A 24,699-nucleotide genomic window follows, 5' to 3' on the forward strand; every position below is an offset into this window, starting at 1 on the left:
CATATGTCACTTTGTGGTCCATACTCGGCTACCTGTGAACAGAAGTGAAATAATATTCCAGATAGTAAAGAATGTCACCATGGAAAGAAAGCCAAACTAACATGGCTATGATTTTCCAAAACAGTCAACTTCAAGTAAAAATCTTCAAAGAAACAGAGTTTACTGTGATGTGACAGTCCACCAGACAGATGTTTGCTGGGATGTGAGCATTGTTTTAAAACTCTATATGCACAAGACAAAAACATCACTTGGAGTATGATGGATGAGTGGCAAATCAAAGCCCTTCAGACTACAAGGTGTGTGACCGAATGAATGTAATGCAGGGCTTTCTTTAAATGCACACAGCAAGCTGTATCTGCATTGTTCTGCAGCACAAGCCTGCACATATTTCTGTCCAGTCACTTCCACTCACCTCCTGCTGCGACAGGCATCCAGCTCTTCCTGCAGCAAAGCAGCCGTCTTCTGCAGGAAGCTGACCTGGAGCACACACACACAATGCAAAAATATGGTGGAACAATCATGAAAATGTACTGGTTTGATAGCTTGTGTAATCGGTTTGTGGGAAGCAGGAAACTGACTTGAAGAGGAGAGGTATGTATGCGTCGGGGCTGACTGGGTTAGCAGAGAAGGGGAGAGTGAAATAAAAGCTTATTTGTTGAGTCCGGGGGTCAAGACAGCGGGAGCTGGGGGTCAGGCAATTAGGGCTGGTAAGGTTAAGGCCCATTCGGACACATTGCGCATTATGGTCCAGGTTAGATGAGGTTAGGATGTCGTGAGATGAGGCAACACAGTTTTTTTTTGGTTTGGCTACATATTGTAAATTTATTTATAAGTGCTTTTTTTTTTTTTTTTTGCTGAAGCGAAAATAAACCCCCATCTACATTTACTCAGCATCTAGAGCCTGGCAGAATAATCACAGCCCCAAAAGGATCTGTATTGTTCTGGGACTACCATACTGGAGCCGAGGGTACATTCCTTTCTGTGGGGGAGACCTCAGCTCAAGTTCTAGCATTTCATTTGGCACTTCACGCTGCTGAAGTATATGCAAAACCCCATTGAAATGTGGTCAGATTCCTCTCGAGACATGAAAACTCTCCATGCCTAGTTTTTTGTCTTTTTTTTGTAACTATATAAAAATAATGCATGTTAATGTGCAAAACCCAAGACACTGTCAATGAGAGGAGAGACCGCTCTGGTCATGAATTACATTTTATAAACATATCTGATCACAGAGCTGCGGTATGTGCCCTGTAACGGGATCTTGGAATATGTATTTGAACAAGGCAGGGGTTTATCATGAGCCTATTTCACAAAATGTGGCACCACACAGTCTTATTATTGTTATAACAAAAATTATTTACAATGTAAGCGCCCCGTCTGTTAGTGAGAGGCGAAGAGACACAAGCCTCAGAGGAACGTGCGGTTCAGCAAAGGTTGATTGTGTGATCAGATGGAAGGACGAGAGGAAACTTAGGTTAATAAAGAGGATCCGCAGGATCCAAAGTGAACTAAAGGTCTGGGATTGAGTGGTACAGCAAAACCAAACCATCAAAACCTTTGTTCTCCAAATAAATAAACCTGCCGTGGTAATGCCGCACGGTCAGGTTCTGTTTCAGACAGTTTAGAGTGATTTATGGTCGGACTTCACTTCTGAGTCTCTGAGATTCCCTGTCAGGAAAGTGGCTTTAACTGAGTGCTCTTACAAACAAGGAAAAGCTTAAGCTGTCATGTGTGAGCTGTTGTGAAGTTTCGTACAATCCTAAAAACAGAACATTGCTATTTGTAAAACTCAATTTTCCACAAGGTTAGGAAACAGAAAAGACAATGACTGGTGGAAAAATCAAACCTTGTATTTAATCTAAAATAGAAGAAAGACAGCATATAAAATGCTATTTAGCATGCTTCAGAAAGTTGAGACGGGAGCAAAAATAAACTGAAAACGTTCTGCAATGCCTAGCATCCTTTTCTTAAATACCCCATAGCATGAGAGGATATTTAGGAAGAGGATAAGCGATGTTAATTCTCAGGAAAGGCTAAGTTCAAACACACTACATAATATTAATGTTTTAAAATCTTCAGGCCATCAGGCAACATTGTATTTAAAGCAGACATGGTTTTACATGTTGCAGAATAAATAGCTGGGATAGGCTTAAGGTTCCCTACGTCCCTGAATTTGACTAAGCAGTATAGAATGCAAAGAAATAAAAAAAATAAAGAAAAAAAAAACAATCAATTTATGATTTGACAGTTGAAAACAAAACAAACCCAGAAAAAAAAAACCTTCCACAAACCACTGACAATATCAACAACTGCAAATTAAAACTCTACCATGCAGAGAAAGAACATAAACATTTCCAGAAGCACAGCCTGCTTCTTCCTGCCTCAGCTCATTTATGATGGACGGAGGTGAAGCGGAAAACTCTTTTGTCATAATCACACATGGTATGGATAAGTTTTGTGTTTTTAAAAACACCATTACTGCTGTACAACGCAAGTTTGGAAGCAACATATCCATACGTCCTGATAATGGATTGTTCTGGGGAAGTTTTCTTATATGACAAAGACAGCAGGAAACCATATTCTGCACATATTAAGACAGCATGATATGATTTCTGATAAAAGGCTCCAGCTGCTGAACTGGCCAGCCTGCAGTTCAGCCTGGTCACCCATTGATCTTTCATTATCTGCTCCATTCTGAACTGAAGTAATGCAGCAAAAGAGGCTCCATGCTGTTTAGCAGCTGAAATCCAATAAGTCAAGGAAAGGATTTCACTTTCAAAATTACAACAACTGATCTCCTCAGTTTCCAAACACAGAATGTTGTTAAAAGAAGAGGTGATGCAAGAAAGTGGTAAATATGTGGCCCAACTCTGCTGAAATATGTTGCTGGCATTACATTTGAAATTACATAAATCATACAAAGAGACAATACAATTTTTCTATTTCATCACTTTTGTTTTTGCACTACTTTTTAAAAAAATCAAATGCAGGGTTTAGCTGGTTTACAGATAATTGTTTTCCATCTTTATTTACATTTCACACATTACCAAGACAGATAACCACAATAAGAAAGCAGATATTTATCAGATGGAAAGTAAAATCAGAAGACGAGTACAAAGATACATCTTCTCATTTTACCTCTAGAGTGGATTAGTTGTTGATGGTTGTTTTAGTTTTACATGTATCCAGTCTCAATCTGGCACTCAGTTAATTCTCACCTGAGCTTTGAGAGAGGTGATGGTGTCTTCAAGTTCGCCTCTGAGTTCGGCTGGCATCAAACCTTTGATCTTCTCCTCATACTCCTGATGCACCATCGTCACCTGACAACAGAGATCCGGTTAGGCTATGTACTATTATTACGTCATGTGCACTTATGACACAGATGAGTGATCTACCAATGTCATCGCTGAACAAGTGTTTCTGCCTCCCTGTCATTCCTACACACAGCAACCAAACCCACAGCTCATTTGGAGGATGCTCACACACTCACACAAGTCGACTGTGGGTATTCCCTCTTTATTCACGGCTCAGAGTGTTGCCTCGCTCTTCACAGCTCCTTCACATCTCCGCAGGGGGTCAACAGGCTGGCAGGACTTGCTCTGCACAACACCCCCTACTGGCTTCTGGCGACTACAGCTAAGACTACCACAAGGCATTTACAGCAGAGGTGTCCAAAGTCAGACCTCAAGGGCCGCTGTCCAGAAGGTCTTGGATTGTTCCTGCTGCAGCACACCTGAATAAGATTAATGGGTCCACCTGACTGGGCGGAACTTGACAACTAGCTGTTTAGGAGAGTCATTTATTGTGAATCAGGTGTATTTGAGCAGGGAGACTTCTAAAACCTGCAGGACTGTGGCCCTCGAAGACCGGAGCAGGACACCCCTGATTTATGGGCTCAACACAGCTGGGTTTGGAAGAGGACACAACCATGGTGGAGGGTATAACACATCAAACACAGTGGTGGCTCAATGGCTAGCTAGCTATCTCCACCAGGGAAGACTGGAGGAAGTCTGTCTGGGGCTAAATTACACTCCACTAAACCAGAGTCTGATTATAGAAGTTGAAAAGGGTTTGGTTAGCGCAACCCCCACTTTTTACCCACAAAAGCACATGAATGGGCACACACACACACACACACACACACACACACACACACACACACACACACACACACACACACACACACACACACACACACACACACACGCAGTGCACAGACACGTGCACACAAACAGAGCGTTTTAGGGTATTGTAAAAGCATTTACAGCATCTCGAGGAGTTGCTGAATCAATTAATTCTGAGCTTGATGAGTTTTAACAGAGCTGGAGGAATTAACGGGGCCTGTGAAAAGCAACAGTTTCAACCCACATATTTCAAGGTGTAACCAGGGGAGAGTCCGGGCAACCATAATGCCTTTGGCAGAGCCAAAGTCCAGCTTAGTCCAGCTCTCATCAGTCTGGTCTTTCAAGTGAAGCGAGCATGAATGAAGCCATGGAGGAGGAGGGGAGGAGAGAGGGGGGGTGTAAAAAAAACAAAACAAAACGATCAGCCTCCCTAAAATAATCTTCCTGTTGTGGATTTAACTGATTGTTCTGGCTTTGGCTAATTAATCTTCCCAGGCACAATGAAAGGGATTGGGGAAGCACTTCAAAGCAACCCTCAGTATAAATGATCCCAACATGAAGCGGCTCACTTTGTCTCGGCACAGCGTGTCGTAGATTAGTCTGCCACAACTTTGCCAATTTTTCAGCCTCCTTCAAGCCTGGCCATTTTAAAGTTGCAAAACCAATTACATCGCATGGGGAATCTACTGGTTTGCAGAAACATATCGTTTCTCTGGTGCGTGACAAAGAGATCAAGGATAATTTGCATGTGACATTTTTTCAAACAAGAGGCAAAAAACAGGTTGGAGAAGCTTTAATTTAAACGTCCAGGATGGAAGAAAGAAAGAAAAAAAAAAGCTAAAGCAACGGGGTGCAGATTTACAAAATGTCTATCTATAGCAACTTCTGTAGTCATAACAGCGTAGCAAGCCAAGACAAAACACACTTCACTACCTCAGACCAAAGCAATAAACAATGGTTGAATAAACACATCCCTTACCAGCCACTCTGAATATAAGTCTTAGATTCTTCAAAAGCCAAGTGCCTTAGTTTTTGCATTCTTGGTTCATGTATGGTGCAGTCACCGCAGCAATGAGAGATCCGCTCTGCCTAAATTATAAGCTCTTTTGTGGCAATGCTGTCTCCATTTTCTGTCCCATACATACATTAAAGCAGGCAAGGCTGCAACAGTGCGTTCACAAGGACTTGCAGAGAGCAACAGGAACGACTGAATACTCTGCAGAGTTGTAAAGGTGGAGATCTTTCTGCTTTGATGAAAGATCTACAGTCACATTTTTCTGAAGCATTTCTATTCTAAATCTTAGCCGTAGCTCTTTATGACACACATAAAGAGCTACGGCTAAGATTTAGAATAGAATAGGGTGGAGGAAGGAGGCATTTGCTTTTATTTAACAATAAATGTATAGGGGAAATCTTTGCTTGACTAACAGATGAAGAAAAAAAAACCCCAATAAAATAACAATAAGATAATTTCTGACTTCACTATTTCTCTCTGTGGAGTTAAAAAATTTAACTGACTCCCCACAGATGTCTGACTTGTTTCCTAAAGACGTCGTTCCTTCAGCTTTGCATTCTCTTCCAAGGGTCCTCCTCTCACATCTCTGTTTTTCTTCATGCAAACACATTTTTCTTCTCTTTCAGCATCTTTTTTTATTTTTTTACAGCAAAGGCATGTTCATTCTTTTGACAGGTAGAAGGAGACGTGCAACGACATCTGAGAAAGAAAAAAGGCTCCTCGCCATCAGGACAGAGGATGGCTTTGGATATCACTACTGATCAAACCTTCCACGAGGTTTTGGTCATTGATGGATTCCAGATAAATCTGACAAAGAAGAAGAAAAAGAAAAAGGAGGGCAGGGAAGTCACTGGAAAATATATGTCACTATTTTCCCTGTAGCGATGACAGAGGATTTAAACTTTTTGAAGTAAAAACAGGTTTCATCTGCACAGCTTTCTTTTTTTTTTTTTTTTTTTTAAATGAGACTTCATTTGTTCCCAATGAGGCACAGTTTTGAAGACTGTGAGGAGCAGCAGTCATTTCCCCCTCCCAGTCATTTTAAAATGACAACATTTTATCTATATATAGCCTTTTGATTGTGGTTTTGACTTTCCCTTGCATTTAGTCCTGTCACATGGCATGATTTTTGACAGCTGCCAGCAGAAAGGAACAAGCACTAAACACTTGCAGCTCAATTGAAGTTTGTCATCGTTGGGAAGCTTGATATATGCTAATGAGGTTGGTGTGTGTGTATGTGCTCAAGCTCATGAGAGATGAGTTGGAGGGGCCCCGAGTAGCTGATTGAAAGACCTTTTTGATATACCCCCTTGTTCCTTAGTGACAAAAACCTTGTCAAGAACAAGAGGATACATCAAAAATGCCACTATTCACAAAGTTTGCACCTCCATATCCACTGAGTTGGCACTCAGTGGGTTCACCTAGGAGCAGTGTGCAATCAAAAACGCTTTGCTGTGAAAAGAAAAACAGAAACTGCTTGACAAAAATGGGAAAGAAAAAAAGAAAAGAAAAAGCTGGGAGAGATTAGAGCTGGCTACAGATCTTTGTGGAGTTGTTAGAATCGTGGGATGGATCGGTGGCTGCTGATGTAATGCTTCCCAATGAAAACAGCGTGCAAGATAATGACGAGGCTTCCACTCATCTCCATTTTTGTGCCAGCATCTACACAGAGAACAACTTCAGAAATAAACTATTTCTTTAGTACACTAGGCTGCAACACGTACAGTTTACCAGAGCCACTTTAACGTTCTGCAGCTCTCTTAAAGAGGAATTCAGCCACGCAGTGAGCTGATGAGCCTGAGAGAGCCTGTATGCAAGGCAAACACCATCTGTGTTAAGTCTAGGGGGGGAAAAAAGCTGTTAGCATGCACAGGATCAGATTACAAAGATTAGAGAAACACATCTTGGCAGAAAAATTAGAGACAAAAAAAAAAAAAAAAAAAACACAAACAAAAAATGCTAGTGTGCCCTATACAGCTCATGTGTACGTATACTGTTACACATGAAAAGGAATAAAAAACAACTACATTATATCGGTGATGCTGTTTTCCTTAAACAAGATACACACTAAAACACACACCTGGCCAGGTGAGGCAGGAGTCAGTGCTTTCTCTTTCAATTTTCTATTTTTATCTCATGCAGAGCGCTTCACCTTTCCTCCTCTCTGGCTCACTTCCTGTTTGTCAGCTTTGTCCCAGAAAAACAACCAGTGATAAATAAGTGAAATGTGTTTTTGGGTGTGAAGACCTGCAAAGAACCTAAAATTAAACCCAAATGCTTCGTCACATTCCTAGTCTTCTTTACTCATGTGTTGCTTCAGCACAAGGCTTGAATGAGAAAAAAAAACTGCAAGATCATGATTGGTGTTGATAACATAATAAAAAGAGAACAAAAACAGACTTTTCACAGGTATCTGTGGCAGAAATTTTAATCAAGCTTGACCACACTTTGTAGACGACATCAGACGTTCTAGTGAACTAAATTAAATAAAGAAACTACTACGAAACAGTTTACTGACACAAGTGAAAAGGCAATTATCCAAAATAAAAGCCAAGTCAAGTCAAATTGATTTATCAGCACATTTAAAACAAGTTCTGTACGAGGAGAGAGAAAATGCTGGAAATGGCAGATTCGGGGTGCAGCTATAGGAGACGATCTGCAGCCTCCCCTGGTGTGGATCAGTGACAAATGCTCCTGAAAAACATTAACCCTTCGGTGCAATCCATGATAGCAGGACACCGAGGTGTGTGACAACTGTGTGAAATGTGTGCAAGGGTCAGTGGGAGGATCACAGAGAACATGAGAGAATAAATGCCTTCGGTGTACATACCACAGCACAAAGACCAACCTCCTGTGTGAGTGTAGTCATTAGTGCTTTCTTCTCTGTGTGTGTCAAGGTCAAAACAGAGCCTGATTACAGGGCATTCTGGAGAGCCATGGGGAGTGTGTGTTAGTGTGTGTGCACACAGAGGCTTCCCTTTTGAACACAGGCAGTGGTGGCATTCCTGGCCCTAGGCGCTGGCTCTTGAAGCCAGATCTCAAGGAATTTGGGATATGTGCGAGGGGGCATATCGTTGACTCTGAACAGGAGAAGGAGAGATGGTAGAGTGATGAAGGCAGAGCAAGGAAGGAGGGAAAAATGATCCATTCTGTTTGTCTTTTGTGGCCCCCTGGAGGATCAAGTTAGGATGGCAAAGTAGAAGAGAGGGGAGAGCAGAGATGGGTGTTGAACCAGCCACTAAAAGGATTTAAGGATTGTATGATTAACATGAATACGGAGGCTGCGTGTTGGCATGAAGCAAAAGGAAGTGTGACCAAAAAGGGCCGAGGGCTGGAAAACAAAAAGTTAATGTCAGGCAACGAGAGTGATGCAACGATAGTGGTGGGCAGCAAATGAGTTTAAGTGAGACGGCCTTGCTTTCTTCTACATACCTGACAAGCAATGAAAAAAAAGAGACGGTGAGAGATTGAGAGGAGAAGATGAGTAACTTCATTACCTTCTCTTCAGCCTCCAGCTCCTTGCTGAGCAGCTTCTTCTCTGAACTGTGCAGCTGTCTCTGCAGACTTTCCACCTTTTCCCGCAGAGCCTGAGGGAAGGGAGAGACAGTCAGAAGGCTGACAGACAGGACCGAAAAACAACTCCGCGTCTTTGTGGTGTGACATGTACGTGACGCAAATTGATCGACGGTGATCTACAGTTACATTTCTGCTGGCAAAAGATGCACACTTTTACCGAAAACGTGGCTGCTCAAGAGTCAAGAAGTCAGCTTTTTGGAGAAAACCGCTGAGAGAAAGAAAGGTAGAACAGGCCTGTGATTGGTTGGGTGTGAAAAAGCTAATAATAAAGACATGACAGTAATTACTGGGACGCTGCCCTAATTAAAAAAAAAAATGCACAGAGCAACAAGTTTACTTGCATTTGTGATTTTGGTTTTTAAAGGGAAAAAAGATACAGATGTATCCTCGTACCTGTGTTGAACAAATTTGTCATTTCAATAAATATCTTGATCTTTTCCCTTTTTTAAAAAAAATTCAGACAAGAAAAAAAAGAAATTGCTCTCCTTATGCATATGTGTGTGTGTGTGTACACATGTGTGCATTGGGCAATTCCTCTCCCCTCTGCCTGTAAGTGATAGCAAGCCGCAGTTCCTGCATACAACACAGAACCAGATGTTTTCACTGCACATGTGGACACTTCATCATTGATTAGCCGGCATGAGAAACAGAGAGGTGTGCATGCACATACAATTCAACGTACAAACGCACACACGCACACAAATTTCCAACAAGTGTGTGGGGATCTGGCTAGCATCAATATCCGCAGTACCCCCCTCCCCTCCCCTCCCCTCTCTAGAGCTGAGTGAGTGGGCCAGGTGTTAGCTTGTTGATTCTAAGAGCTGAAAGAAATGCAGTCCAGGTGATAGGCATGACCACCTGATCTACAACCCACTCCACAGACATAAATCACACAGCCTATAAAGCTTGAGGGTAAAGATGAACTTCTGCATAGCAACTCTCAGAAAAGTGGGCGACAAGCGCTAAAAAAATGTATAAATTTCAGAAAAAAAGGTTGTTTATATTTATTAATTCTTTATTCACAAAATTATATATATATATGCGGAATTAGTGACCAATCCGCAGTGTTTGATATTTTGACATCAGGTTTAGTATTAAAGCTGGATATATAGGAAAACAAACCAACAAATAACCAACCAAACAAACAAAAACATCTAAAATCAAGTCAAGCCAACCACAACAAGGAAAAGTTAAATGTGTACTGCTTAAATTCCTCTGAGGTAAGTAATTCCACTTCAAAGTTTACTTCTTCCTCTTACAGTGGCACATCTGGTGGAGGGAATACTTAGACCAACACACATTAATCGTGATTTTAAAAGCATGTTTAGGGCAGTTTGAGCTTTTCAGCTTGAAAGGCTCGACAGTAATCCTATTAATCATGGTATTTCTTTGCCAGTCACGACCCCATCGAAGCCCACATCTCTATCCAGCGTAAGCCTTGCTTTCGATTTCATCATTTCTTTTTGTTTATTGACGAATCAAAGACTCAACGACGCTGGAAAAGCATTTTCAGTGGAGCTGACACCGTTTACAGATTGTAGTGAAGGTATGATTCTGGGAGATTTCCTTTTTTTTTCCTTTTGGACTTTTTAATGGTCTCAAAATAAAGAGTTGCAGATGACTGAGATTCTGAGACAGGTTTCTGGCTTTGGGCATCATGGAAGGAAATTCAGGTGCAGCTTACTATTAAACACACACTAGGACCAAAGTACTTAAAGACAAAGTACACGTTGGAAAGGGACCATTTATTTGTGGTTTATTAGGAAGTGACTGCAACATCAAAGGTGAAGATGAAAAAAGCCACTCGGGTTTTGTTCTCACTTCCCGCAATGTGATGCAGCACTTTGCGGCCACGTCTTCTGGGAACAGAGGGCCTCACTGGTGACGCGGGCTTTCTTGTGGGTTTTTACATGGAACATCCTCAAAACACGTCTGAGGGCAGAAGTTCAACACTTGTTACTGTATTAATAGAATCAAAGGCAGTGATTCTGCTGATGAACACACTGCTTTGTGAGTCAGGCATGAGTTCAGTCATTATCACTGTCAGGATGGATGATATTACAGCGTTAGCGGCAGATAATTCACCATCTCTTCTAGACAAAGATATGAGTTTGGTGAGGGGGAGAGGAAAGAGAAAAAGTCAGTGAAGTCAGATTAAATGTCTGTGTTATCCAGCTAATGCAGCTGAAATAGTGTCTGACTTTAATCCATTGCAAACACGGAGACAAACATCTCATGTAATAATAAATTCTAATGTTCTTGCCGTTACTACTACAACTACTATCTTCTATAAACACGCTTATGTCATGCAAATATGGAAGTACACACTCTTACATACATGATAGTGAGGTTTAAAGGACATAATAAAAACATGTGCTCCTTACCAGTTCTTAATATTACACAAGTGTTATGTATTTACAAACTACACACAAATAGTATTTTATAAAAAAAAAAAAAAAAAAAAAAAAAAAAAAGTGTGTTGAGACACCTCGTTGCTGTGCATTATCTCTAAGTGTATTCAGATGCAACTTAACTAAACTAAATCATGTTGCCATGTTGTTTGCCAGGCTTTCACATAGCAAACCTGTTTAAAAAAAACAACAAAAAAAACCCCAACAATATTGTGACAAACTTTAATATTTAACGTTCTAGCAAACAGACTGAGTTGAGGGGTTGGTTTAGCAGTTTCTTTGAACATTGCACAGTTTGATTATGAGGTGAACTTGCTGGAATGTGCACTCCTGGGAAGATTAACAATTGTCTCAAATATATCAAACATAGCACATTGGTGCTATGTTAAAAAATGTTTTCAACTAAACTGCATCCTAATATTACTGATGTCTTTCCTCCTTGGCATTGTGTTTACACGCATCATAGTGCTTTATATTTAAATTTCAGACAGTGTTTTAACATCATGATGTAGTTCTGTTCAGTATACGATGATACAGTAATATGTTGTGTTTTGTTTTTCATCATTTTGTTTACCTGGTCAGGACATAATGATTTTAAATCTCTGCATATATGAAAGGGGATTTATTCAGACGGTCTAAAAAATTAAGTTAAAAAAAATTCCCATCTAAATACACACTGCAGACCTGCACATTACCACTCAGCTTGTTTCTGTTGCCATGGGTGTGTGAACGTGCATGAATGACCATGTGTAGGAGATCAAGCTGCAACTTCTCTTGATTCTCAGGATGATATGGTATCTATCAGCCACGCAGAGAGGAATGATTGAGAACAGGCCAGGAAAAAGAGAAAATGGATTCCTGAGGGAAGGATGTAGGGAAGACGTGACGGAAAGAGAACAGAAGAATAATATGGAAAAGGTGGAAGACAGAGGACAACAATCATAAATCGCAGAACAAAAAGCCCGGCGAGATAGAGAGAGAAATCGGAAGGAGAGAAAGAAGGGAAAGTTCAGAAAGGTGAAAATAAGAAACAGCAAGATATCGAGGAAGAGGAGGGAGGCGGAGAAAAACACGGGGCTGGGGGTGAAGAGACGAGGTCAGTGGCATACATCTACCTCACAGTCCCACAGTCGGGAGGCTTGAGGGCCTTTCTCACCTCTCCATCAGCAATCTGCCTTTCATTCCAGACTTTGACTCAAAGGAAAAGCGAGGCACACACACACACACACACACACACAAGCACTGACAAACACACCGCTCAGAGCGATTCAAGCAGGTATAGGCATGCATTAATATTAACAGCGAAAGTTCTAAAAATGTGTGCACTGCTCTCAGTTAAATGAATGTGCAGTTATTGTGTTGCAGGCGCACAAACATACACAGACAGACGTAGCAATGCCTGAGTCATCCTTTCCTGGGTGGTCCTCCTACGCAGATAAGGCAAGCATGTTTCCCTAGGGTGAAGTAAAAGCAACAGAGGGTAGGGAAAAAAGCAAAGAAGAAAGACGGGAGGGAATGGTGGGAGGAGGAAAAAGGGCCAGGGGCCTCTTTAAACTTGGTGTTTTGTTAGGAGCTGAGCTGCTCTTCATGTGCAGAGGGGGGCCTTCTATTTGCAGCGTGCTGTCAGAAGTTTCTCCCAAAGTCTGGATTAAAGAGATCCTCTAATGACACTGAGGCTGGACGACTTCAGACAGCAGCACAAACCTCACACTGCACCGCCTCCAGCCAAGGACACACACACACACACACACACACACACACACACACACACACACACACACACACACACACACACACACACACACACACACACACACACACACACACACACACGCACTCACACAGACAAGCAAAGGGTAAGGTAACAGATAGATTCACAAGGAGCAAAAAGCACACAGACATACATAAGCAAAGACAACGTATGTGGACTTCGCCCACACACACACACACACACACATTAGCTTTAGTAGAACAAGACGATGTGTGCATGTACGGCTACTGATCTAATAGTAAATAATAAAAGAGGTGCTAACCTCAAGGAGAGATGGATAGCCAGAGAGATGAGCAGAGACTCTCACTTTTATCAAAGGATGGTGGGAAAGGTAAAGAAGAGAGAAGCTGTAGGAGGAGGAGGAGGTGGAAGAGGAGGAGGAGGAGGAGGAGGAGAGAGGTCTCCCTCCTGAGGTGTTTGAGAAGAGAAACTTTTGCTTTTGCTTTCCTGTCTTGTCTGTCTTGTGTGCTGGAATAAAAAGCTGTGGTTTAGCAAGTCGACCAGGACAGCCCCTCTGAAAGAAAACACTGATATTGGTGTGAACTGACTTGCTTTCGGTGCGTTTGATGCTTCCCATGCACCTCTCTCAGAGCTGATTTAGAGGCAGCGAGAGTTTACTGCGACGCTGGTGGTGGCTGAGGAAACTTTCCCCAACAGTAAATTGAACGGTTTAACAAGTATTTTGCAATAGACGCACATGCTGGCACAGCTATGGAGGCATCTTTCCGCGCACTGATGAAAATAGTAAGACAATTCCCGCGCTAATGAAGACATGTTGCAACCGAGCTATGCCCACAGGGATAACACGCTGTTCTCTATCTTTCCGTCTCAGTATCTTTCAGCCGCTGTGCGCTACGGTAGAAAGAGAATAGGAAACAATACTAAAATGTGTGCTGTATGCCTGCTGTGTGTTTTTGTTGTTTGTTTGTGGGCATTCATAAATGTATGCTGTTTATCAAACGGTATTGCATTAAATGAACGTTAAGCTCGACACAATCTGCAGATATAACTGCATCCCATAAAACCCCTGGCAACACTTTGTAAAAGTTAGGTTACGGTTTTAATTCAGGATTTAATCTTCTGCTTCTCATCAAGCAAAGAGTCAAGTCAGGAGCCACAAAACCAAGCAGGCAACGTTATTTATCACATTTATTTTTCCATCAGATTTTTTACCAAATTTTTACAAGTGAGACTATTGTTCTTTTGACTCATTAAGCACTGAAGGAAACGATAAATATCGTGAAAAATAAACACTGAAAACTTATGATATTCAAAGATATTACTACAAATCTCGAAACAAATGGGAGTTATTCACTTAGCCTTTTTTTTTTTTTTTTTAGATTAAATGGGATTTTTATCCCACAACATTAACTTTATTCTAACCAAAACAACAAGCTAAGACAACAGCATTAGTGTTGGCTGTTTCAGTGTTTCTGTGCCGACAAGAGATGTGAGCTTTAGGCATGTGCAGGATTCTTCAAACACGCAAGTTCAAGGCAAGAACAAGCATATGTTATGAGGCCATGGTTGTTCCTGTGAATAAAGCATTCAGTTTGTGGGTAATTTCCGTTTTTTTGTCTGCCAGTGGATTATAGTCTCTAAGAGCTGTTCTACTTCCCACGTTCCCTTGTAGCATCCTGGAATGTTATCTTCCTCCTCTTTTTTTTTTTTTTTTTTAAACGTCCTCTGATATGCAGATCAAACACTTCCCACAGCTGGAAAAGTCATCAATCAGCTAACGCAATGCACATATGTTGAGTTGCATGTACATGCAAACATATAAAGGTGTATATACAGGCTGACAGGTGCTTTGTGTAGCATGTAGTCAGTGACAGGGAGACTGAGCTTTCACATAGATGCAGACTATTCTGAACTTAGACATTTCAACCCCAACACTACTACTAATATGGAGAACGGACCTGAAACAGGTCGACTGCAGACTTCACAACAGTGCAGCACTTGCATTATTTCATTTTTAAATATGAAGACACATGAAATGTAGAGATTAGTACGGCTGATAAAAAAAAAAAAAAAAAAAAAAAGTAACAAATTTGTGGTTCTGAAAACAAAGTGGGGCAGGTTTAGGCTTACTTAGACAGATCCTTGACCCAAGGATTTGTCTCACATTTGGGTGAGTCAGGCTCACCCAAATGTGAGCCTGACTCAAGGTAAAAGCTGCGAACACTCACACATCACGTAGTTATTTGACTGAATATTTATATTATGAAACTAGAAATCATCTTTGTAAACAACTTAGCCTTTGTGGTGGATCCTGCTAAAATGCACGCCACCGTCCATTGTTCCATGTCACACAAAAAACCAAACATACACACGCAGACACAAGGTTAAAACAATACCAGCTAAATGACTTGACTGAACCATCCAAAGCCAACAAACTGTCGAATTTGTGCTCATATACACACGCAAAAAAAGAGAAAGTGGTGCAAACGCAGATGGTTTACAAACTTCAGTAAACAAATGTTCAGCTCAAGGTTGACACAAAGAACTCGCCTGTTTTGAAGGACATGGACAGACACAGGAACAGAGGGGGACAAATGTGTGCAAGCATACACAAGGCGTTTGAAACGGCTCTTTGCCTCAGCAGCACTGAGTCCTCAGCACACCTGTTCTTGATCCACTGCTGCCATTCCTTCCCACAGGCAAAGTCATCCTTTCAACCCCCTCAGAAACTAATGCATATATAACTACACAACTACAGACAAATTGCAGCTGCAACAACTAGCCTCTGTGAATGTGTGCATGTTTTTGTTTCTCTGTATGTGTGTGTGTGTGTGTGTGTGTGTGTGTGTGTATACAAGATCACCTTGTTTTTATTATGCATGCAGAAATAAAGAAGAGAAAATTCCAGCACGTTGATCAAAAAGACTACTTTAACTGCAAGTTTGCCTAAGAATACACTGGAATAGGATGCCTCACATATTCGCTCTCATCCTCAAACAGTGTGAGACAACGGTCACTGTTGCATTATGTAACGCGTCTACTGTCAGTCCACCCAGAGGACACGAGAACAAGACCATCTCTTTGACTTGTACTAGAAGCCTCTGCTGGATGGGCCTGGATCAAAAGTGCGTATCCCTGTCTGTGTGTGTGACACCGAGCATATGAAGGTGCAGAAAAGGGCACCAAGTCAAAGTTACACTGTGTGAGGAAAAGATAAAGACCTAGTGAGGAGAAAATGGGAGAGATCGCATGAAGGCTTGTGTACAATTGGTTATGGGTGTGTGTTTGTGCACGCGCATGGCAACAGTCGGCAGGCAGAAAAGACAGGAAGCGCTGCTGTGGGGAGCAGGAACAGCGGTGCTGATCAAAGCCCAGGCGGGTGACACCATGGGCGGAGTGCCATTGTTTATTCACCAGCCACCTCTCCCTTTGGCAGGGTGAGGTGAGCATGTGTGCTTGTGAGTGTAGAAACAGAGTTTGAGACAGAAAGAGTTCGGAGATACAGAGTTGGAAGGATGTGGTGTGAGGGAAAAGACACAAGGCGTGTGTGTGTGTCTGTGTGTCTGTGTGCCTTTTTCTTGGCAGGCTAATGTGGGCTTCAGTTCTGTCAGATTTGGCAGCTGCACATTTCAGGTAAGCACTCATACACACCCACACATATGGTCTTCCACACACATACTGTATATGTGCATTCAATAAAAAAAAAACTGCAAAAATAGCTACACATTCCTATAATATACTTGAGTAATCCCAAAAAGCCTTATTATTTACCTTCACTTTGCATTTAACCCCTGTGCATCTTTAGAGGAATAACACATGCAGACGCCTGACAACAAAACCACACAATAAGAAACACACATCGTGTTAGGAAGTGCACAAGTCTACAATCAAAATCCTGCTATATCCTGAGATTCTTCACTAAGCAATATCATTCGCATTACCCAAATAAACAAACAAACATGTTCCAAAAAACAGTGTTTTGCACAATAGTAAGTTTCTAATTGTGGTGGAATTATGTAGATTTACTCTTCACGATAAAGCTATTGGTAAAATTTTGTTTAATAATAATTGCATCATTAAATGGCTACAAGGCCTCAAAGTACATTACCATCCAGTGCTCCCTCTTGTCCAAACATGCACCCCAAAAGATTTAAATAACATTAGCCAAACAAACTTCTCTAAATGTCAGCTCACATATCAGCAGATGACATCGCAACGGCTACACGGATATTCTGAAACCTTGACAACAAGTAAATATGTGCAACAGCAGGACTTTCCTCTGACTGCTACATAAACACAACTGGACGGTTTATGCTTTTATATGTGAACATGACTGCTGCTTTTAATATCCATTCCCCAAAGAGAAAGTTTTGTGTTACAGAATATCATTATCCTTATTAAGAGTCACTGTGGACAGAAAGACGTGTAGTGGCCATTGTTGCAGCTGACATGAAGAAGCCTCTGAATGAAGACACTATGCAGAGGTTTTTCTATCATCTTTACCAAACTTTGCAAGAATCTTTTACATAGCCTGCTTTTAATAATTATGTATTGCATTACACTTCAATACTCTAAAAAAAAACAAAAAAACAACAACAAACAAAAGAACATAAAAGCGGCGTCTAACTGCAGTCTTTATTGTTACAGATGTACAAAAGTTTCAAACATACATTTTGATATTAGGCCCACCTGGGACCATAAATATAAAGTCACAGCTATATCAGGCCAAGCAAGCACACAAGCATGTATATACATGTACACATGTAACATAGACCCACCCAGACCACACAAATATACAATTCCAAAAACTAAAATAAACCTACATATAAGCATACTTAACTGCTGTACCGTTGTTCTAAAAAAAGGGCTTTACAAGATCCAAAAGGTCTCTCCATAACACCCACATTTAAGAGGTCTTAGTACAGTAGAGCCACAGAGGGAGCTAAATTCAGGCTAGAAACAGCAGAATGGGTCTGGCAAGGGGGGGAGGGAGGGAACATCTGATCCGGTGCAGCATGCATTCAGAACAACTGTTTTGGGATTATCTCAATTCAAATGCGCGGCTAACTTTGATGTTATTTTCTTCCCCTCCTATTGTCTGAAGCCCCTCGCTCTCTTCATAATCCGGGCCCTTTGAAGTGAGCAGCATGGAAACAATGTCAGCAGGCGACACTCTCCCTCCAATGGTCTACTGACAGCTCTCCGCCATTCCTTTCTTTTCTTTCTTTCTTTCCCACTTTCATATCAATCCCCACACTTCCTTCATTGCATTTCTGTCCCTTTCTTCCCTCTTTGTTCGTCATCTCTCCCCTTTCCTCATCCTCTTCTTTCAAGTTTACAACAATGTTTTGTAATTTCCTTGTTGTCCTCTCTTTATTTCCTGTTGATCACCCCCCCCCCCCCCCGACCACCCTTCATATGTCTGACTTTTAAAAAGCAGTTCAACCATTAATTGGAGTCTCATTAGCAGGTGGTTAATACTGGGTGGGGGGTGGGGTCCTAATTATGAGGACACATAATGGAAAGAGAAATCTGGTGTCTGCTCCCAATGCAGATGCCGGGTCCTGTGTTTTATCACAGCCTGGGACAAGGAGGACTCAATAGCCTACTAATGTTAAATATTTATGGATAAAAGCAGACAATACAGAGAGTAGTTTTAGACAAATGTGGATGAAGCAGGAAAAAGATTTGACTCGGGGTAAGGTGGCCCCAGCTGCCAGGGCCTGCAAAGAGAGAAGTGGAGGCTCATAGACCTGCCTCCTTTCTATATGAGGCTGCTGCAGCCACAAACAGACAAAGTTGTGTTTGGAAACATGTCCTGATTCCAGACACAACAAGTCTTTATTTAGTGAGCCGCACCCAATCAACTGCCTGTGCCGCTGTGTTCCAGTCTGAATCAGTCAGAATCAAATATCTTAGGACTCTGCAACAGAAATCTGCAAGCTCAGTGAAGACTAAAGAAAGGCATTAACACGGTGATCCAAGTCTTGTTTTGTCTATATATTTTTTGTCTATATATTTCAAAACAGTGTTACAGATCAATTAGATGCTTATGGTATAAACCTGAATGTAAAGCTGAACTGTAAAATGACAGTAATGATAAAGAGCAGCTCTGACTGAAGTTGTGGGGTGCAGCAGACAGATTTATAAGGTTCAGCCAGACGCAGAGCATACCAGCCACTTAAAGACACTATTCAGTTTGCAGCTAACCATAAAAATGACAAAGCACATGCATGCAAACAGCGACTAAGCTTGAACAAAAGGAAAGCGACCCATGTCTGCTCTATAAAAGTCAAACCCAGACAAGGCTTTTTTAGAGGATGAAGTTTACTGACATAAACCTCCATTTGCTTAGTCTGCAGGATCATCTCTGGATGTGAACACCAGAAAGAACATCATCACGAGCAATACGCATTTTACATGATCGTGAAATGATTTCTTTTAAAGCATGATGGGAATAACTTTAAAAGTTTTGAATGTTTGTGATGAACCACAGAAATATTTTAAACGACAAAAACACAAAGCTATAACTGAAAAATACCAAAACTGACCATTTCCAACTCAGCAGCAGTCTTAAAAGGACTACAACAATTATAATGATAAATATAAAAAAATGGCTAAAAATACTGATCCAGTGGGAATGAATGATGTCCAGACATGGAGTATAAGAACAAACTGCACCATTATAATCCCTTTCAGAGTCATCTGCCATGCAATGAAAAAAGAAAACAAAACACAGACGATGCCCTCTCCTCTGTGTTGCAGAGGGAAATGCTTCTCCCTGCGTCACCATCACCACTCCTTAATGTCTTAAATATAGATAAAACTAAATCAAAATCCTAATGAATGCAATTATTTTAAATGCCCTAAGATGACTTTGTTAGGAACTGGCAATATAGATATAAAATATAAAAATGAAGCTAAACCGAACTGAATAAGTTTAATAACTAACAGGAAATGCTAAATGTGAAGTTACCCACTTTTAGAAAATACGACCACTTACCAAAATGATCTAATAAACATGATATTAAACAAAAAAATTAAACAAAAGAAAATAGGTGTCTTTGTTTTCTCTTATTTATGTAATCTTTTATTAGTACCAGGATATCAGCAGACAGATGTTGATATGTTTTGAAGTATGACTGCAATCAAAACAAGACTTCAAACCTAGCAAGCTCTCATTAAAAAGTGGGACAAAACTTTAGCTTGTTGTGGAACACTCAGATCCCAACCTGTTCTTTTCCTTTTCTTTCTCTGTACAAATTAAAGTGGCAGCAGGCAGTCAAGATACATCCTAGGGCCTGGATACAACTGGAATGTGCAGCAGTCACAGTATTGTAGTGGGGATGCTCACATAGCTACTGTTATAAGGGTGGATGGCCTTTATTCTCTACCTTGAATAATCTGGCAAGTCAGAACAGAATTTTTCTTTTCTTTTAGTTAGTGTGTAGTCAGCAATTATTTTTTCTAAACTGCAAAGTCTTGATTTGGACAACAGAGTGATCACACTTGTACAGTATTCCTACCAACACATGAGCTCAGGGAGGCGAACATGTGCATAATGTGACACATTGGGTACGGTTACATGATGGTTTTTAATTTGAAATGAATAATTCGGAATTCAGAATTTGAAATTAGTGATTTGTGACGTATTGATGTCTGATTCCTGTCTGTCGGTTGTAGCTTAGAAAGCTACATAAAATGTACCAGTTTTGCTGCTATTTTGATTATAATTTTTAAGCGTCAGCTCGACACGAACAAAGTACTTTACTTTTTTCGGCAACGGAGAAGAAGAAGGAGAAGAAGACTGGAGGCAAAACAACACGCGGAATATGGGTATCATTGGGACGGGACAAGGTAACTCGCATTCGTAGAACAACGTGAATTTACTTCGAGCTGAATGAAGGTTTATGTAAATGCAAATAAAGCAGCCACTTACTTCGGAATTAAGTTTTACTCCGAATCGACTTTTGCATTAGGAATTATGTGTTTACATGGTAATTTTTCATCAGTTTAAAGCAGAATTAAGTTTTATTCGGAATTAAAGAGGAATTAAAACTCCCCTGTAAACGCAGCCAATAAGAAATATGCCAAATTAAGTTTTTTTAATGGCAAAAGAACAACTATTTTATCGTTTTGTGTAACAAAGATTATTTTGTAAGAGGTTTAATGCTTGGAAACAGAAACAGCCACTTGATGCGGCTCAAACTAAGTAAACTTTGGTAAAAAAGTTGAATAACTAAATTAAAAAAATCTTATTCATGAAATTCGAACATGCTGCTCTAACTAGCTAATTGAAGACAAAAGAAAACAAATGTTTTCCTCATGTTATGAATGTTTCATATGCAACTACAGTAAATGTGGAGGAGAGAATGTAATCAAGTCGGACCTTGTTGTCCTGATCAGCATGGTGGGTTATTGTCCGTCTCTCTTCGTCCCAACGAGCACTGGCCTCCTTCAGCTGCTTCTCCATTGCCTGCTGCATACGAACTGCCTCCACTTTTGAGTCACAAAGCGACGTCTGTAGCTCTGCAATCAGCTATCGGGAAGAAAACGAGAGAAAGAGAAATGAAAGAATTCACTAATCCTCATGTGTGTACAGTTGTAATGGGTGTGAGACAGAAGCGGGCCACCAGTGTCCTGTACATGTGAGGAAACGGAAAGATTGCCAGACATACAAGCATATTTAACCCAAGAGGAGATTTAAAAAAAAAAAAAAAAAAAGAAAAACCTGTTGCAAGAAGCAAAATGTAAAATATGTTCACTAGGAAGAGTGCTGGTCTGATCCATTTCATTTGTCTCAGAAAGACTTGTATGAGATGGAAAATGCATTTCATTTATGAAATGGATCAGGATGGCAGCCGCAATCACCTTGAAACACCGCCTTTCCCAGAGTCTCATGTCTTTTTTGAGACGAGACAGAAGACACAGAGAAGAAAGGAGAAAGAGAAGAGGGAGTTATAAAAAAATTAAATAAAAAAAAAAAAACAGACAGGAAAGAAAAAAAGCAGCGACTTTGTGTTGGTGAACTTGTGGTGCATGCTAAGATGAAAAGGAAGTGCCTCAGCTTTGAAAACCTCCAGTCAAAATTAACATTCTATTTAAGTCCCTGTCAGAAAGAGGCTGAGGAGAGATGAGAGTGAGTAAAAGAGAGAGGGATGGGAGGGGGAGAACAGAAGTGGCAGTGGCGAGGCGGGCAGTCCTGCTGCTAGCTGTAGGCTAGACAGATAATTGTTTACCGTGTTCGCACTATGGAGGACTAGCCCCGCCGGAATCAGCGCTGTGTGGGAGTATGGGAGTTAAAGCGGCACAGGGTGACCGCAGATAGAGAGATGGCGAGGGCGGGACGACGGTGAGAGGGAGATTAGGCTTATTTTGTCAGTGGGACAGCCACATGAAAGCAACAAATGGCACATTATTATAGGAGAACCATTTCTGGGCACAATAATTATGTTGCCATATAGATTTCTTGCATCTGCAGGTCCTCAGTCTCCAGGCAGCAGTGGCACCCTAAACTACTGAACTCAGCTGTCTGTCTTGTTATACCACTCTCTCTCTCTCTGTCTTATGTTGTTAGATAACACACACAACACAGCACCTTTTTCTCTGTCTGATAGTCCTTTTTTAAGTCTGTAATTGGTCTGGTGAGACCTAGCTTCTCAGTTTGCTAGCTTCTTTGTTCGGGGCTAAAGGCAGGCTTGCGTTCTCATGAACCCTAGATGAAAAAGAAAGAAGAAACAAAGGAAAATATCAGGAGTTCTTGTGTTTATTCACCTTTCTGTAAACAAAGAAGTGAATAACCAAGGCTGCGAAATGTTGCCTACAAGAGGGGAAAGATGGTCTGCTGTGATACGAGATGGGAAGATGCATGTGAGGGTTAAAAACTTGGTTGGCGTTGCAGAATTAATGTGGCTTGGTTCCCTTAATTATGTTTTTAGGGATTCAACTGTAGACTTTTCATAAAAGAGAGATGCAGCCACTTTGACGTCACTCGTTGGTTTGTGGGATGACATTTTCAAGCCTCAACTTTGTCATTTGGACATTGTGATCTTGTTATTGTGGACCCAGAGGTGACTTTAGAAAGATGGAATTCATGCTGCTGCCTCCGTTTAGATAAAGACAAGAAGTGACAGAAGTCCTCAGACATCCCCATCTACACGCCAAACACTGGAGAAGTTATGTAACATGATCAAGTTTATTATACTGCTCAGTTGAAGCAAGATTAAGATCAAATCAAAGTTTCATTTCTTCCTCCCTGATGAATAAATGCTTACTTTGTGTTGGTCGATATCAGTAAATCTGCTCCTTGCTACGTTTCACCTCATCACAGCTGCCTGACGGGCCACACTATAATTCTGTTTTCGAACATTTTAAGAGCAATGCATGACTAAAGAATGAACGCTGCAACAGATCGCGGTTGTTTCATACGTGCCTAAAATGTCCCATTTAGACAGACTGCAACGCTAAAGCTGGGATAATGATGAAACTAATCAGATGTATTTGCAAATGAACTTTAGCCTCTTACGTACTGTGCTTGCCATGAAACGATCCCTCCACCTCCTACCTCCTCCCCTGGTGGATGATCAGGGATAATGCAGTGATCTTTCACCACTACAAACACCCACCATAACCTGATCATTAAGTAGGGAGAGAGAGAGCAGCCCTGCTCAGTTCACAGGTCACTAGGAGAACCACTTACAGCTAGATGCTTAACACACCCGAACGAATGGGAGAGACACTAATTAAAGGAGCTGGCGACCGCGCGCGCGCGCCGTGCGTGTGTCTGTCTGTAGGAAACAGAGAAATAGAAACAAAAGCAAAGAGGTAATGTGCACGAGAGAGGGATGTGCATGTGCATGCGAGTAAACATATACCCTTCAGCCCAACCCCCCCCCCCCTTCCATGATAATGTATGCTATGGTATGTTTTTAATTGGGCTATTAGCCATGCAGCTGAGCTCAAGAGCGATGCCCCCTGTCAGACACTGAGGGGTTAACCACTGGGGTTAGCCTTTGAGGTTCAAAGACCTCTTGTTTACATTTGACTGAGTTGCCCCGGGGGTGGGGGGGGTGGCAGCAACAAAAACCATTTAGTTTCCACCTTTACCTTTTAAAACAAAGCCACCGAAGCACATGACAAATACTCTGAAGTCATCAAGCGAATTAAAATGGTTGAACAAAACCCGCATCTTCTGCATACTCTTCTGTATAACAACATGCTGCGACAAAGGTGGGGTACTCGGCACATGCATATACTTCCCTTGAATGCTGCAGAGTGTTGTTTGTTAAACATGTGCCAGCTTTGTGTCCCCAAAACAGAGGATTAATCACTGGTTGCTTGTCTGTGGTGGCACAGTGCATCACCAAAGCGGGGAAAACATGGCTGAACTTTCGCACAGCATCCGGCTTCTTTTGAAGTTGAGTATTGTGTAACCTAATAAGCTACCGTTCTCTCACAACATCTGCTTGTCAACCTCGCTTTCAACTCTGAGCCTTTGCCAGCCAATCCAAAATGGGGGGGGGGGGGGGGGAATTTAGAGACGGGAAGAAAGAAAGAAAAACAACAAAACCCCCTCTTTGAATCTCCTCTTTGGGTAACAAGATGCAATTATGACCAAATGATTGTAATATTTTAGCCTGCTATATAATCAAGAAGAAAAGCTTTCTCTGCTGTAGTGTAAACACCACTTAGGGTGTTTTAAATCTTTAAGCTGCTGAGGGAAAGCTGCTTGAACCTCTTAAGACATTTTTTCTAAATGGCAGAGTGTCAGGAGAGGGTAAATTTCTCTTTGGGGAGAAAAATTACCTCAGCTTTCAATGGGCCAAGGTGACATGAAGTAAT

General features: G+C 41.3%; 1 protein-coding gene across 1 annotated transcript in view; it reads right to left on the reverse strand.

Annotated features, from left to right (window-relative positions):
- Positions 1-408: 408 nt before the first annotated feature.
- The window catches only part of cep112 (centrosomal protein 112), a gene marked incomplete at its 3' end in the record, with an annotated part of 102,547 nt that continues 78,256 nt past the window's right edge, over positions 409-24,699 (reverse strand). Inside the window, exons 23-26 of the mRNA XM_079253572.1 lie at positions 21,248-21,397; positions 8,637-8,726; positions 3,219-3,320; positions 409-477 (exon numbers count right to left, since the gene is read on the reverse strand). Coding sequence (XP_079109698.1) covers positions 409-477; positions 3,219-3,320; positions 8,637-8,726; positions 21,248-21,397 — 411 coding nt within the window. The remainder of the gene's footprint in view (positions 478-3,218; positions 3,321-8,636; positions 8,727-21,247; positions 21,398-24,699) is intronic.

This window comes from Telmatherina bonti (assembly GCF_933228915.1).
Source record: "Telmatherina bonti genome assembly, chromosome: 14".
Lineage (NCBI taxonomy): Eukaryota > Metazoa > Chordata > Actinopteri > Atheriniformes > Telmatherinidae > Telmatherina > Telmatherina bonti.